Source organism: Protobothrops mucrosquamatus, unplaced genomic scaffold (genome assembly GCF_001527695.2).
Source record: "Protobothrops mucrosquamatus isolate PMUCROS unplaced genomic scaffold, P.Mucros_1.0 scaffold49, whole genome shotgun sequence".
Classification (NCBI taxonomy): Eukaryota; Metazoa; Chordata; class Lepidosauria; order Squamata; family Viperidae; genus Protobothrops; species Protobothrops mucrosquamatus.
The window spans coordinates 1,579,636-1,593,626 of record NW_015386431.1 but is presented as its reverse complement, the minus strand read 5'-3'; the positions used below and the strand labels follow the sequence as shown (position 1 = coordinate 1,593,626).

The 13,991-nt window shown below is 39.5% G+C and overlaps 1 protein-coding gene across 1 annotated transcript in view; it reads left to right on the top strand.

The window, feature by feature from the left end:
• The first annotated feature begins 897 nt into the window (after positions 1 to 897).
• The window catches only part of CCT2 (chaperonin containing TCP1 subunit 2), a 19,125-nt gene continuing 6,031 nt past the window's right edge, over positions 898 to 13,991 (top strand). The window contains exons 1-9 of the mRNA XM_015811801.1: positions 898 to 1,004; positions 2,014 to 2,088; positions 2,216 to 2,281; positions 2,358 to 2,469; positions 6,326 to 6,402; positions 7,930 to 8,042; positions 8,834 to 9,036; positions 10,374 to 10,474; positions 10,558 to 10,685. Of these exons, the coding sequence (XP_015667287.1) occupies positions 1,002 to 1,004; positions 2,014 to 2,088; positions 2,216 to 2,281; positions 2,358 to 2,469; positions 6,326 to 6,402; positions 7,930 to 8,042; positions 8,834 to 9,036; positions 10,374 to 10,474; positions 10,558 to 10,685 (878 nt within the window). The 5' untranslated portion in view covers positions 898 to 1,001. The remainder of the gene's footprint in view (positions 1,005 to 2,013; positions 2,089 to 2,215; positions 2,282 to 2,357; positions 2,470 to 6,325; positions 6,403 to 7,929; positions 8,043 to 8,833; positions 9,037 to 10,373; positions 10,475 to 10,557; positions 10,686 to 13,991) is intronic.

Sequence of the window (13,991 nt, the reverse complement as noted above, 5' to 3'; positions counted from 1 at the left end):
ACCTTTGGGATAGTACTTGCTTTCTGAATCTGTAATTGATGCAGCCTGAGGGCCTTTACTTGTATTTCTTGCATTTGCCAAGTTGAAGAAATTACCATTCTAACTTTCATTTGGGCCAGAAATGAAACAGCAAATAATAGTAGATGTCTAAGAAAAGAATGAGGACAATGGAGATACTGGCTTTTGCTCTTACATGAACTTTTAATTGGTAACTGCTGTCATTTATGTTATCTCATTATTGCTTCCATCATGCTTGGTACATTAACAATAATAACATTTTTAAAAAAATAATCGACCAAATATGTTTAGATCTCAGTCTTATGCATGCTTATTTGAGACCACTCTTAATGAAATTGTTTCAATGGGTTGTTTAAAGTTACAATCTGTCCTCTTATTATACAAACAGCAAAACATCAGGCAAAAAAAGAAAAATGGTTCTGCATTAGTAAATGGTTGCTTTAATAAACTTATCTTCATAGGTTTCATATTTTTATTGCACATTTCAGAGACTGAAATACATTAAACGACAATATGCTTTGACTGTATATGGCTCAGCAATAATGTGAACCTAGGTAGCTGCTAGGCAAGGAGAACTTTTTATGTGTACAAAAGCGAGAATTTCAAACACTGGAATTTTTTCCCTTTCTCTAAACGAACTAACATAGATTTCTGATGTCGTTTCTTTGCGGTGCTGCGAGAAGCTAAAATACCAACTGTGGCGGCTGGGTTCGTCTGCGTTGCATTGCAAAATATAGTGTTCGCGCTACTGCCACACGAAGATACGCCGTTGAGAAGTCACAAACAGCCTAACATTTGTCGAAGCGTAGATATAGAGCGTAGAACTACATCTCCCGACATGCAACTTTCTCATCCGGCGGCGAGGAGCGGGCGCTCTCTGTCATTTCCGGCGCTCGTTGGATCCGATCTTGGGCACGAGCGGGTGGCTTTATCTCTGGACACGAGGCGGCTGGAGAGATTCGAGCCTTCAGAGCATCGTCACTATGGTGAGCCTTGGCGCGGTGCTGAGGGGTTTTCACTGCAGCTCACGAGATCGCAGCGCCTTCTCGGTGGTGATATTAGGCCATTTCGGCGGGAGGGGTGATGGAAGGTTCCAGAACCGCTCGCAGCGGACTCGGCTGGGTGGGGAATATTAGGCCCATGAGTGTAATTTCTCCTCGGCAAGATTCAGCTCTCCTCATTCCCAGCCGGCGAGACTCGGTGCCGTGTTGGCTGGGGATGGGAATGGCATATTCCAGAAGAACAGAGTAGGGGAAGGCGGACGGAGGGCCGCTCTCCCTCAACTCGTCTTAATTTTCTCTACCGTCGCGAGGAAACGAATTTCTTTCTTTCATTTGAGATGTAATTTTAAAATGTAATGGGGATATATTCTGTTTCCTGGAGTTTTTCTGCGATTCCCATAGGACCAGTCAGTGAAGTAAACCTAAGCATCGCCTCTATAGTTGTTACAGTCGAGAAAGCTACTTGCTTTTCACCTGTCCAATACAGTAGAATTTGATTCCCTAGCACTGCCTTGCAAATAGTTTGGCTCTGAACAAACTGTTTCCATGGAAAAGCCCAATCTTTCTGTCAGAGCAATCTTTTTCAGAGATTTAATTTTCTTGAAATTGTGAGTCCTGTTACAATTTCTAAATAATTTCATGTTACCACTAGTCTGATTCTGTCTTTAAAACAAACAATATATTCGAGATATAAGCAACTTAAAAACAACATGGCTAATATTATGAATGTATGGTAAATACAAGCTTAAAAACTGAAATTATGCATGGAAAATAGTATTGATGAAAATAAATTGATGGTGTTCTAATACACTTAACCTAACTGAACTCTAAAAATTAACTTTTGTTTCAATAATTTTGCTTTAATAATTATTTTAATGACATTAAATGTTTACATGCTCTAATATTCACATATCAAAAATACCATAGTTACTGGTGAAGAGCTTGTAAGTTACTTTATTCAATGTGGTTTATATCATCCCAATAACTTATTCAGGCAACCATGTCACTTGCACCTGTGAACATCTTCAAGGCTGGTGCTGATGAAGAAAAAGCAGAAACTGCTCGTTTAGTAAGTCTGTCATTAATTTATTCTAAGAATTATAGCTACATTAACGCTGAAATGTATTTTTTTTCATTTTTTGGAACCCTGAATTCAAGCTGATATAAATTATGTTTATTGACTATTTGTATTACAGTCCTCTTTTATTGGAGCTATTGCCATTGGAGACCTTGTTAAAAGCACTTTGGGGCCTAAAGGCATGGTAAGATTCTGTAAGTACTTTTTTTCATTAGTATTTTGAATCTGGGGCTTTATAATCATAAATGTGTTACTTGCAGGACAAGATTCTTCTGAGTACTGGAAGAGAGGGGACAGTGACAGTGACAAACGATGGGGCAACAATCTTAAAATCAATTGGAGTTGATAATCCTGCAGCTAAAGTTTTGGTTGGTATGTATGTTTAAATACATTATTCAGATTCTTTTTAAATAATGTAGAAGTTATTCATATATATATATATATACACACACACACACACACACACACACACACACATACAGGAAGTTTTTCAGATTGATTACACCTTGACATTTTAACTGCTATACTGCAGTTTTACTTTTTACAATATCTTTTGCCTTGCAGCCCCCAACTAGGGGCGTTAAGCAGGCTCAAGTCGCAACTGCGAAACATTTTAAATCCAAATTTCTTTTTCTGACAAAGAGTTAAAGAATTAAATTGGGAGACTAAGATGGCCATTTCGAGCTCGTTCTGCTCTCTTCAGTTAGCCACACCCTTTATGGGGTTCGAACCTGGGCAGTTTACATATTAGGCAGTGATTAACCACCAAGCCATAGGCTTTCCTCTCTTTGCCAGCCAAGTCAAGACCGGTTTGTCTGAAAAACTTCCTGTATATACTCCCTTGACTCGGCTGGCAAAGAGGAGAGGAAAGCCTGTGGCTTGGTGGTTAAATCACTGCCTAATATGTAAACTGCCCAGGTTCGAATCCCATAAAGGGTGTGGCTAACTGAAGAGAGCAGAACGAGCTCAAAATGACCATCTTAGTCCCCCAATTTAATTCTTTAACTCTTTGTCAGAAAAAGAAATTTGGATATATATATTGCCTGACATAAAATACACGACCACCAGGAAAATTATAAAACTATAAAAAGTTTTAATAGATTAAAATATACCTAGCTTTCGCTGGTCACTACCAGCATCGTCAGGGTAACCTCCAGAAGGTGGGGAGGCTATTTATAAGCATTGCGCCCGGCTCCTAGCTCTCATCACGGGCCCCAGGCAATCCACCTGCGCTCCAATCCTAGTATCTGTCTTGCTAATTGTTTTTTCTCTACTTTCCTTACTCCCATTTACATCATTGCCTTTCCTCCCCCCCTCCTTATGCGATCGTAAGTTACGGCAACTCCTTGTTTCAGCCGGCTCAGACCTTTGGTTATTCGGGTTTTCTCCCGCGTAAAATTGGAAGTGTCTTGGCGACATTTCGACGAAGTCCCATTCGTCACAAACGTATTAATCTCCAACGGATTCCAAAGAAATACAATTACCAACCTAATCCAAAGGGAAACACCCCCCAAGAACCGAGACATAGAACAGTACAATGACATCACCCTCCTCCCCTACATCAAAGGCACCACAGATAAAATCAGCAAAATTCTCCACAAACACAATATCAAGACAGCCTTCGGCACCGACCAAAAAATAGCCAACATCTTAAGAAACCCCAAACAGGATGCAGCTAGAAAACCAAGGAGTCTATGAAATACCATGCAAAATCTGCCCAGCCACATACATTGGACAAACTAATAGGAGAATAAATGCCCGCATTGCAGAACACAAGAACGCAGTCAGAAAAGAAGAAAAAACTTCCTCCCTCTTCCAGCACCTTAAAGCTACAGGACATGAAATTGATTTTGAAGGAACCAAACTAATCTCCAAAACTGAACACCACAACAAGAGAATAATTATGGAAGCCATCGAAATAGAAAAACACCCCCACAACATGAATAAACATGACGATACCTTCCGCCTACCAGACATCTGGAAACTAGCCCTAATCAACAAACAGGTCCTAGCCACGAAAACTGACACCGGACCCAGAACAACACAGTACGCCACTACCATTCACCCTCACCAGACCCAAGCCCAAACCCATCCCTCAGACGAAATTCAACCACCATCCAGAAGCCAAACCACAACGACATCACCAGCTGCTGCACCTCCCTCCGACCCCCACACAAAGCAAACGGACACAGGCCATGAACACAGAGCTAGACCGCAAACTCAGATCCAAACCAAAGCCCGGTATGCTACATCACAGCCTTCTGCTCTGGACACCACATCACAGAACTCAGGAGGTTACAACACAGCCAACCACCCAGGATGTTGCAACACAAAACTCAGGATATCACTACACTAGATCTCAGGATGTAATCACACAACCCATTACCCAGGCCGTTATAACACAAAAGACTAATGGGCACACAGCCAGCACCTCAAGTACTCAGGATGTTACGAAACAGCTGAACATTCCACAAACAATAAAAGCCAACCAATCCACACAGCCAACCAATCCACCTACAGCAACTAAGCCAGCACTCCACACCCCTCACCAATATTTATAGAGAGACGGTGTCACTGCCGTTCGTCGTCGTCCAAAGTAAAACAGGCAAGGAACGCAGGTACGAGGTGCAAGCAAGGTTTATTCCTTAGTAAACAAAAAGTCAGCACTGGGAGTGGTTTGCTCCCAGTGCTTTACATAACTGCCACGCCCCAAAGCCCCACCCCCAGTAGCAAACCAGCATCTGCCCAAAAGAGACAACCCCCCCTGGTCGTTTACACCCTTCCCCCGGCCTAGCCACGCCCTGCTGGCCTGTCCAGCCACCCAGGCCAGAACCTCCTGTCGGCTCCATGCTGGTCCTGCCCTTGGCTGTTCCCTCTGGACCTCCACAGGCCTGCCCAGCCGTCAGCAGCTTCTTCTCAGCCACCGGAGGCCTCCGGCGGTTCCTGGCAGCGAGCAGCGGCTTCCCCCGACGCTCAGCTGCTACGCTGACGGCCGTAGTCTCATCCCACCGCCGGCTGTGTCTGGCAGCGCCCGGCTGCCTCCCGACGCTCGGCTGCAACGGCCGGCAGCAACGTGGCCGGCCTGGAGAAGGTAGGCGTCCGGCGGAGGCGCAGGGGGAGGGCTGCTTCCGACGCCCAGCTGGCCCGTTCCGGCGGCCGGCTCGGCTCTGAGGACTGGCTGGTGTCAGGGCGGCGTCTGATTGCTGCGGTCCGTGCTCTGTTTCATCCCCCCCACCTGTGAATGGCAAGCCCCATGGGGCTTGACAGAAGGCAGCTCCGATCACACTTTGCTCGCACAAGCACGAAGCCGAAGACCCCAGCCTGAAGATGACGAGTGGGACCTCGTCGAAACGTCGCCAAGATACTCTCAATCTTACACGGGAAAAGACCCGAATACGCCAAGACCTACCTACCTACCTACATACATACATACATACATACATACATACATACATATGCAATAAAAATAAATTCGAACACCAGGATAATATCAAACTAAAAGCTGTTTAATATAAATGCTGAGCTATATATATATTCGAATTTCTTTTTTTGTTGACAAAAAAAAAGAAATTCGGATTTTCTAATGTATCACAGTAGCGACTTGAGCCTGCTTAACGCCCCTAGTTTGGGGGGCTGCAAGGCAAAAGTGATTATAATAGTAGAACTGCAGTATAGCAGTCAAAATACCAAGGTGTATCAACCAAAAAAAAAGGTCTGATTAAAAACAATTGTAGCATCTTTAGTTTGGCTTTATCAGCTTACTCTGAGCTGATTTTGTGCTTTCAGGCAAATAGAATTATTTGCCAAGAAAAGCTGAGGATACAGCTTGCCTATCAAAAGCAAATTGGTGGAGACCTCATCAATCCCTATGGAGATTTAACAATCTGCATAGCTTATGTGTGATATTTCTCTTATCTGAACAGTGAGGCTGTGTGGAGTTCTGGATTCAAAGGGTAAAAAGTACTTTGGAGTAAATGTAACATCTGCCTTCAGTTCCCTAAAGCAGCTGCAGTCTTTGCTTAGGATCATGCAGCTGTTCTACACAACTGTAGCAAGGTCCAAGGGGAAATGTGCTTGCATATTAAGGAATTGACAATGTGTGCTGTGTGCACACCTATTCTCACTCTATAGCACTCTTCCTTTTAAATGAAAAGCACTGCATAGTCGTCCTGGAGAGGTCCCTATCTAACAAATGGGAAATATTAATTATGAAATACTATTCCTACAGATATGTCCAAGGTTCAAGATGATGAAGTTGGTGATGGAACTACTTCAGTAACTGTTCTGGCAGCTGAATTGCTAAGAGTAAGTTGTTATATATTTGTTTTTAATAAAAATTACAACTATTGAGAAAACAGGTTTCAACTTTTTTTCAAAAATAGCTCCTAAATCATTGAGTTTTTAATGTGAAAACTATCCTCTGCTAAACAATTTATATAATAGAAACCATATAACCTAAGGAGAGAACATTGAGAAAAAATGGTAGTGCTAATTTTTATATTATGTTGGAAATTGTTATAAAAATAGATGCTATCAATTAACAATTAGTTTCAGTATAATTTTTGAAATGTACCAAGCAAAGAAAAAACTTGCAATAGATTTTTAAAGTTTGGATTTCATACGGTACAATACTACATATGATATTCAATAGAACTGAAAATAACTGATAATGCTTACATATGTTCAGGATGGAAACAAAACTACAGGTAATTCCCCAGGTACGAACGTTTATTTAGCAAGTTTTCACAAAAATTAATTCAGAAAGAGTACTTACATTAGAAATTCAAAATTGCAACCGAAAAGAGGCCTCTGTAGCCATGTGACTTGGATTCAGTCTCTGCTACAATGGCCGCCATTTTTAACTCCTGTGACTTGCCTGGGCTGTTTGAGTCTACCAGAAGCTGGAAGGGTGGTGGGGTTTTTTTTTTTTTTGGGTCCCTGGTCACATGGCCAAACAAGAGCAAATCTGGGGTCAGTTTGTTTTTGCTTTTGCTGCAATCTGCTACTGCCTGGGTTGGAGTGCTACCGTAGAATTACTTCTATAAGTATTTTTTTAAAAAACTTTTTTTTTGTTACTCTATAGTGCTTGCAAGCACTTAGCGAATTGCTCTGCTTTTTAAGTGCTGTGCTTTGCAAATCATTGTGTTTGCAAACTATTGAGCTTTTATTTTGGAGATTAGCATATATTACTGTAGTCTGTAGTTTTTAAATTTAAATTGCCTCCAGAAGTTGTGGGTGCCCCATCACTGGAAGCTTTTAAGAAAAAATTGGATAGGCATTTATCAGAAATACTGTACTCTTGTGAGAGCGGTGGGTTAGACTAGATGACCTCAAGGTGCATTCCATCTGTTACTATTGCAAGCTGAGAGTTCTGCAAATCCCTCCCCCATCTCCCTCTGGGTGCTTGACTGGAGACTCTTAATCTGGCAAGTGTTTTTTAAAGCAAGGCTCCCACCCCATTCCTCTGAGCAGCTGAAGATGCTTGAGCTGGCTAGCAGCAGTTGTTTTTTTTAAAAAAGCAACATTAATGGCTGCAATTAATGGAGGCAATTTAGTTTCTGAGCCAGCTCACTGGAAACTGCTGATTGGCGGCCATGGGGGAAACCCTCCCAGTTCAGTTAACATGGCAGCTATCGGAGGAAATAGTCAGATCTTCATTCATTTAACAACCCATTTGATTTAATTAATGAATTTGATTTTAAAAGCTTGTAAAATTGAGTCTGATTCATTTGATGAGTTTTTTACTTACAAGACTAATGGCCAGGCTCTTTTAGGTTGGTACCTTGAGGACTACCTGTATACTAAGGTAAACAGTGTATATTTCATTAATAGGAGGCAGAACTATTGATTGCAAGGAAAATCCATCCACAGACCATTATTGCTGGTTGGAGAGAAGCCACAAGAGCAGCCAGAGAAGCCTTGGTGAAGTCAGCTGTGGATAATGGGTTAGTATAGCCACAGGCAAGGCAGCATTTTAATATCAAACTTGAGATCAAAATTATGTCTCTAACAAAAAAGGATTATAGAAAATAGTGCTTACAACTTGATTGCTCTTTGTTATTATGGAAGGATTTGAAATAAATGATCTTTACTGTAGCATTGTAACAAAAATACACTGAATGTTCAGAATTTTGTTGTATATATACCTGTGGAAACTAATGCAAGTATTAATTAGATACAAGCTCCCATTTTCCTTGTCCTATACATTTCACTCTCCACTGCATTATAAACTCTTACTGTTACCATATAGAGTGGATGTTTCCTGAATATTTTTGTTCTCTAGAAGATTGTTCAATATTTGATGTAAGAATTAGGAAAGTGTCTGTTCCAGGATGCAACAATTTACTATATTGTTAAGTACAATAAATACGTAGATGTAGATGACTAGCATTTGGTGTTTGCAGATTTTCAGTATTGCAAAGTTCATCCTTTGGGAACAATAACTTGTCAGTGAATTCAGTTATCTCTGTGAGTAATGTATTTAAATCTCCTTTGAAGTACAAGAATAAGTCACATTGGCAGGAATCTATTGGAATTCTAAAAATTGTTGTGGGATTTCTTGCTATTTCCTGTTTTAAAATGCTGTTCTTTTACATTCTAGAAACAATTAGCTATATGAATATATTTTTGGAAAAAGAATGAGACTTCCCTGTTTACTTATAGATCTTGTAGAGAAGTTTTGGGCTAAAAAGTAATTTTCTGTTGGTGGTCCTCATTTTTTCCCCCTGTTTTTCAGTAAAAATGAAGCCAAATTTCATAAAGATTTAATGAACATTGCAGAAACAACACTATCTTCAAAACTGCTTACTCATCATAAAGAGCATTTTGCAAAACTTGCTGTAGATGCTGTCCTTAGGCTGAAAGGATCTGGAAACCTAGAAGCTATTCATGTCATTAAGAAGTTAGGAGGAAGTCTCATAGATTCTTACTTGGATGAAGGTATCGTATTACTGACGATTTGTTTTGTTTAGCTGCATGAATACAGCAAAATGTATCTGCAGTAAAACATAACAGTGTTTATTGCAGACTTCAATAGAAAGATTATTGTTAAAAGTTCCAGTTAACAAAGAAACAACATAGGAATATTATTTGATAAAATGTAAAAGTAAATTCCTGAGGAATCCGTAGAATTATGTAACTCTGCATAATTTTATTTTTCTTATATTTATGTAATTCTCAGATTATGTATGATTTGGAGCATACATATATACTATATATTTTTTAAAGCTATAACGTTATCAAGAATAGATATTTGAGTTTTCATTACTGCAGATTCGGCCTATCCAAATTCTTATAAGTGGTATACAACGCACTTGGAAGGCTGTTGACAAAAAACAATCTTCAGTAAGATTATATATTTGTAAGATTATATAGGATGTATAATGAAAACTGAAGCTGCAATTTTATCAAACACTTGAATTCCCGTGACTTGTTAAGTTATCATATTTCCTGTAAGCTGTCTTGAGTCGCCTTGAGCAAATAGGCAGCAATATAAATTTTCCAAATAAATAAATAAATTTCACAGATATTTCCTTACCTAAACAAAGAAACAGTATGACTATGGATGAGCAAAAAATTGGTGGGAGCAGGAGTGAATTCTGATTTTCTGGCGGCTTCTCTATCAAGTTTCCTTATGTGAAGCTGGCAGTGAGTGTCAGAAATTTTCTCCCTCCCTTCCTCTTTCTCTTTGTTCATTCTTTCCTTCTTCTCTTCCTTCCCTTGCTTCATTTTTCCCTTCCATTCCAGCAGATAGGTAGTTAAGGGAAAGGGAGCAAGGGACTGCGAGTGGATGGCAAGGTGTAAGTGCAGCGCAAGGGACTGAATGGCCAGCACTGTGTGAGTGTAGATAGAGTGGCGGAAGGTACACCATTTCTTTATTGACTTTCTCCCTGCAAGCTTTCCACAAGCAAGGACTTTGCTAGTGGGAAGGTGAGAAGGAGCATCAACAATCATATCAGTTCCTTCCAGGTTCCCCATAACTTGTGGGAAGCTATCAGAGAATGTTGAAAATGAGGCATAATCAAGGCAGCACTGTGGTAATGCTGAACGGCAGTGACACTGAAGTGGCAAAAAATTCTCAGATTTCATTCCCTTAGGAGTAATGAGTCCCACCATTCTGAGGGTTAGCCCATTTGAGGTTTTGTCGTATGATGCTGATTGTGTTTTGTCCAATTGAAGATTACTAAATATCAAAAATACATGAGAATTTTAGTAGTATATAGTTTTAAAACAGTTTACTTAATCATTTATTGCTTTACCCTGCAAACTATTTTCAGGTTTTCTATTGGATAAAAAAATTGGAGTTAATCAGCCCAAAAGAATTGAAAATGCAAAGATACTTATTGCCAATACTGGCATGGATACTGATAAAATTAAAGTAAGTGGATTTCATAATACATTTAATGTAATTGAAACAATTGACATTTTAGTTAATATAACCATTGTATTAATTTCATGTAGATATTTGGCTCCCGTGTAAGAGTGGATTCCACAGCAAAGGTAGCAGAAATAGAACAAGCAGAAAAGGAGAAAATGAAGGAGAAGGTCGAGCGTATTCTAAAGCATGGAATAAACTGTTTTATCAACAGGTATGTATTTTGCCAGCAGAATTGGACTGTTATACTTGACAAGCTTGCTGCTTCAGTGAATATAAAAAGTACACACCTGTTAAAGTGCCAGGATTTTGAGATATTAAAAAAAATCACACCAAGATAAATCACTGCAGAATTCTTTCCACCTTTTATATAACATATAAACTGTTCAATTTAACTGAAAAACAATCTGAATTTTTTTAGGGAAAAAACAAAAAACTAGAATAATGTGTCTGCATAATCATGCAAACTCTTAACTATCTAGGGATGTGGCTGTGTTCAGAATTAATCATATTCAAGCTGATGGTAAATAGTATCAATTAAAATGAGTTTGATCAAGCCCATATAAAGTTCAGCTATTCTAGTAGGATTTTTCTGACATTTATTCAGTTGCCTGTTACAGCAAAAGCCATAATCTGCAGAGAGCTTACAAAGCATCAAGGGGAGCTCATTGTTAGAAGATATCAGTCGGGACTAGGGTACAAAATTTTTTTCTAGGGTATTGGATATACCATGGAACACAGTGAAGAAATCAACAAATGAAAAAAAATATGGGCACTACCCATATTTATATTACCAAGAATTGGATGTCCCTCCAGAATGTATGAAAAGAAGACAAATGGTCCAAGAGGCCTAAAGCAACATTAAAGGAGCTGCAGGATTTTTTGGCAAGTGCTGATTGTGTACTACATGTGACAGTAAGTTCCCATATTCTTCATATGTCTAGACTGGGATAAGGTGGTAAGATGGAAGTCTTTTCTTACAACGGAAAACATCTAAGCCCGGATACAGTCTGCAAAACATCAGGTTTGACAAAAGCATGTGGGAAAATGTGTTCTGGTCTGATAAGACTATGAACTTTTGGGCCATGATTCCAAAAGGTATGTTTGGTGCAAAAACAACACTACACATTAGAAATACATCGCACCCACAGTGAAGCATGATGGTGGCAGGTTTAATCTTTGGGGCTGTTTTTCTTAAGCTAGAACTGATAAGGTAGAGGGAAGTATGATCAGTTCCAAATATCAGGCAAGTTTGGCAAAAACCTTCAGACCTCTGTTAAAATGCCTGAAGATGAAGAGGCGTTTCAACTTTCAACATGACAACCCAATGCATACCTCCAAACCAACAAATGAATGACTTCACCAGAGCCTGCACCTGAATCCAGTTGGAAATCTATGGGGTGATCTGAAGAGGGCTGTGTGTAGGAGATGCCCTTGCAGTCTGACAAATGTAGAGCGCTTTTGCAAGAAAAAGAGGGCAAAGATTCTCAAGGCAAGATGTGCCATGTTGATAAACTTCTACCCCATCTTGTGCTGCCATTAGATCAAGGGGTGGTTCAACAAAGTGTTTAAGGGTATGCGCACTTATGCATCCATGTATGTTTTTTGTTATTTTTTCCCCCTAAAAGATTTCGGGTTGGTTTTCAATTGAATTGTAGAGCTTATAAATTATACAGTGGTACTTTGGTACTCATTGTTAATTTAGTTCTGGGAGGCATGTTGAGTACCAGAAATGATGAATACCAAACAATTTTTTCCCATTAGAAATAATATGAGTCACAAGGCAGCCGACACTGATGAGTTCTAGCTTGTGCGTTGAGTACCAAGTAAACAATTGAGTACTGAGACAAAATTTTTGCATCAAAATACGTTGAGTACCAAATTCAGTAAGTTTCAAAGCACTTGAGTACAAACGTACCACTGTATTAAAGGTGGGAAAAAGTCTGAAGTGATTTATTTTGGTCTAATTTTTTTACAGCTCAAAAACCTGGCTTTTTAACTGTGTGTGTAGACTTTTTATATCCACTATACATAATTGGCATGATTTAGAGCAGGGTTTGTTGATCTCAGTAATTTTAAGATATGCAGACATGCTGGCTGGGTAATTCTAGTCCACAGGTGTTAAAATTGCTGAGGTTGAGAAACACTGATTTAGAGTTTCAGTTTCACTATTTCTATCTCCAACAAGACTTATACTCAGAATGTTCCCACTTAGATAAAAGTAGAGAAATTGTTTATCTTCCCTTTATAGTTCTTAGGCTAAAAATACTTAGATATTTTGGAGGAGCAGCTTTAGCCGAGGAGTTAATGGAAGGAGAATCATTGGAGTTTGCATCCCTGCCTGTTTTGCCAAAGGAAATGCATTGCACTGGAAATGAAGACAGATAGAATTCTGTTCACTGGAGGAACATTTTTGAAACCACTATATTACCATGATGCATGACAGTAGTTTGACTGTATCCCAAGAAGCTTTACTGGACAGTTTCAAAATAGACAAGATGATAGGCATAATATTGCACCCAAGGCCCACCTCTTTTGTGTGCATATATAATGAGTTGAACTTGAATTGTAACACTGTATCTGTCATGTCTGTTTTGATACTTCCCTCTTCCTGTGGATGATGCATCATTTTGTGCATTGATTTTCTGTCTCATTAATATTTATAACTTGTGCTTATATTCTAAAGCCTATTACACAGATATCCAGAAACACATTGTTCTTAATTTTATTGATCAGTCAGTAAATAGTTCATTTGCATGTTCTAAAGCTACTGAGAATACTCATTCTTCCAACCGAAATGGAATAAGTGTGTCTATCGTTGGCTGTTAATGATAATTTCTATGCATATTTGAGCATTAGTTGCTTATGAACAATAGAGTTGTTTTTCCTTACAAGGACTTGCCATACTGACAGTTTGTCTGATCCATAATGATTGTTCTTATTCAATTGAATGTAGAAAAATGCTTGGTAGATTACAAAAAATTAATTTGGTAGCAGAAAGATTAGAAACAATTTTAGGAACATCAAATATCTGGAGTTGTGTATTTTGAAATGCAATGTTTGCATGGACCTATTTTGTGACACAATTTTTTGATCCTCTGATGGTCTCCTAAAGGCTTTTGTCAGTCTTCCAAGTCCAGAACACTTTGAAGTCAAAAAACTGGCCTCCTTAATCAACTGTACTTCAGAAATGTTGAATTAAAACTGATAATTTTCAGGCATTATAAAGTAGAATTATCGGACTTTTATTCCCATATATCTGGAAGATATTGGATTGGATTATCTATTCCAGGGCTTTTCAACCAGTGGTACGGGTACCACCTGTGGTACATTGGCACCTGGCAGGTGGTACGCGACCATCCTAGAAAAGTGGTAGCGGGGGAGGGGAATGAGCTGAACCGGTGGCAGCACCACACAAGCCTGAGCGAGAGATGTCTGGAGCTGCAGGGCTGTCAGGGCTCAGTGGAAGCACCAGGATCAGTGCCAGGCTCCAGATGGAGCTCGGCACTGATCCTGGCGT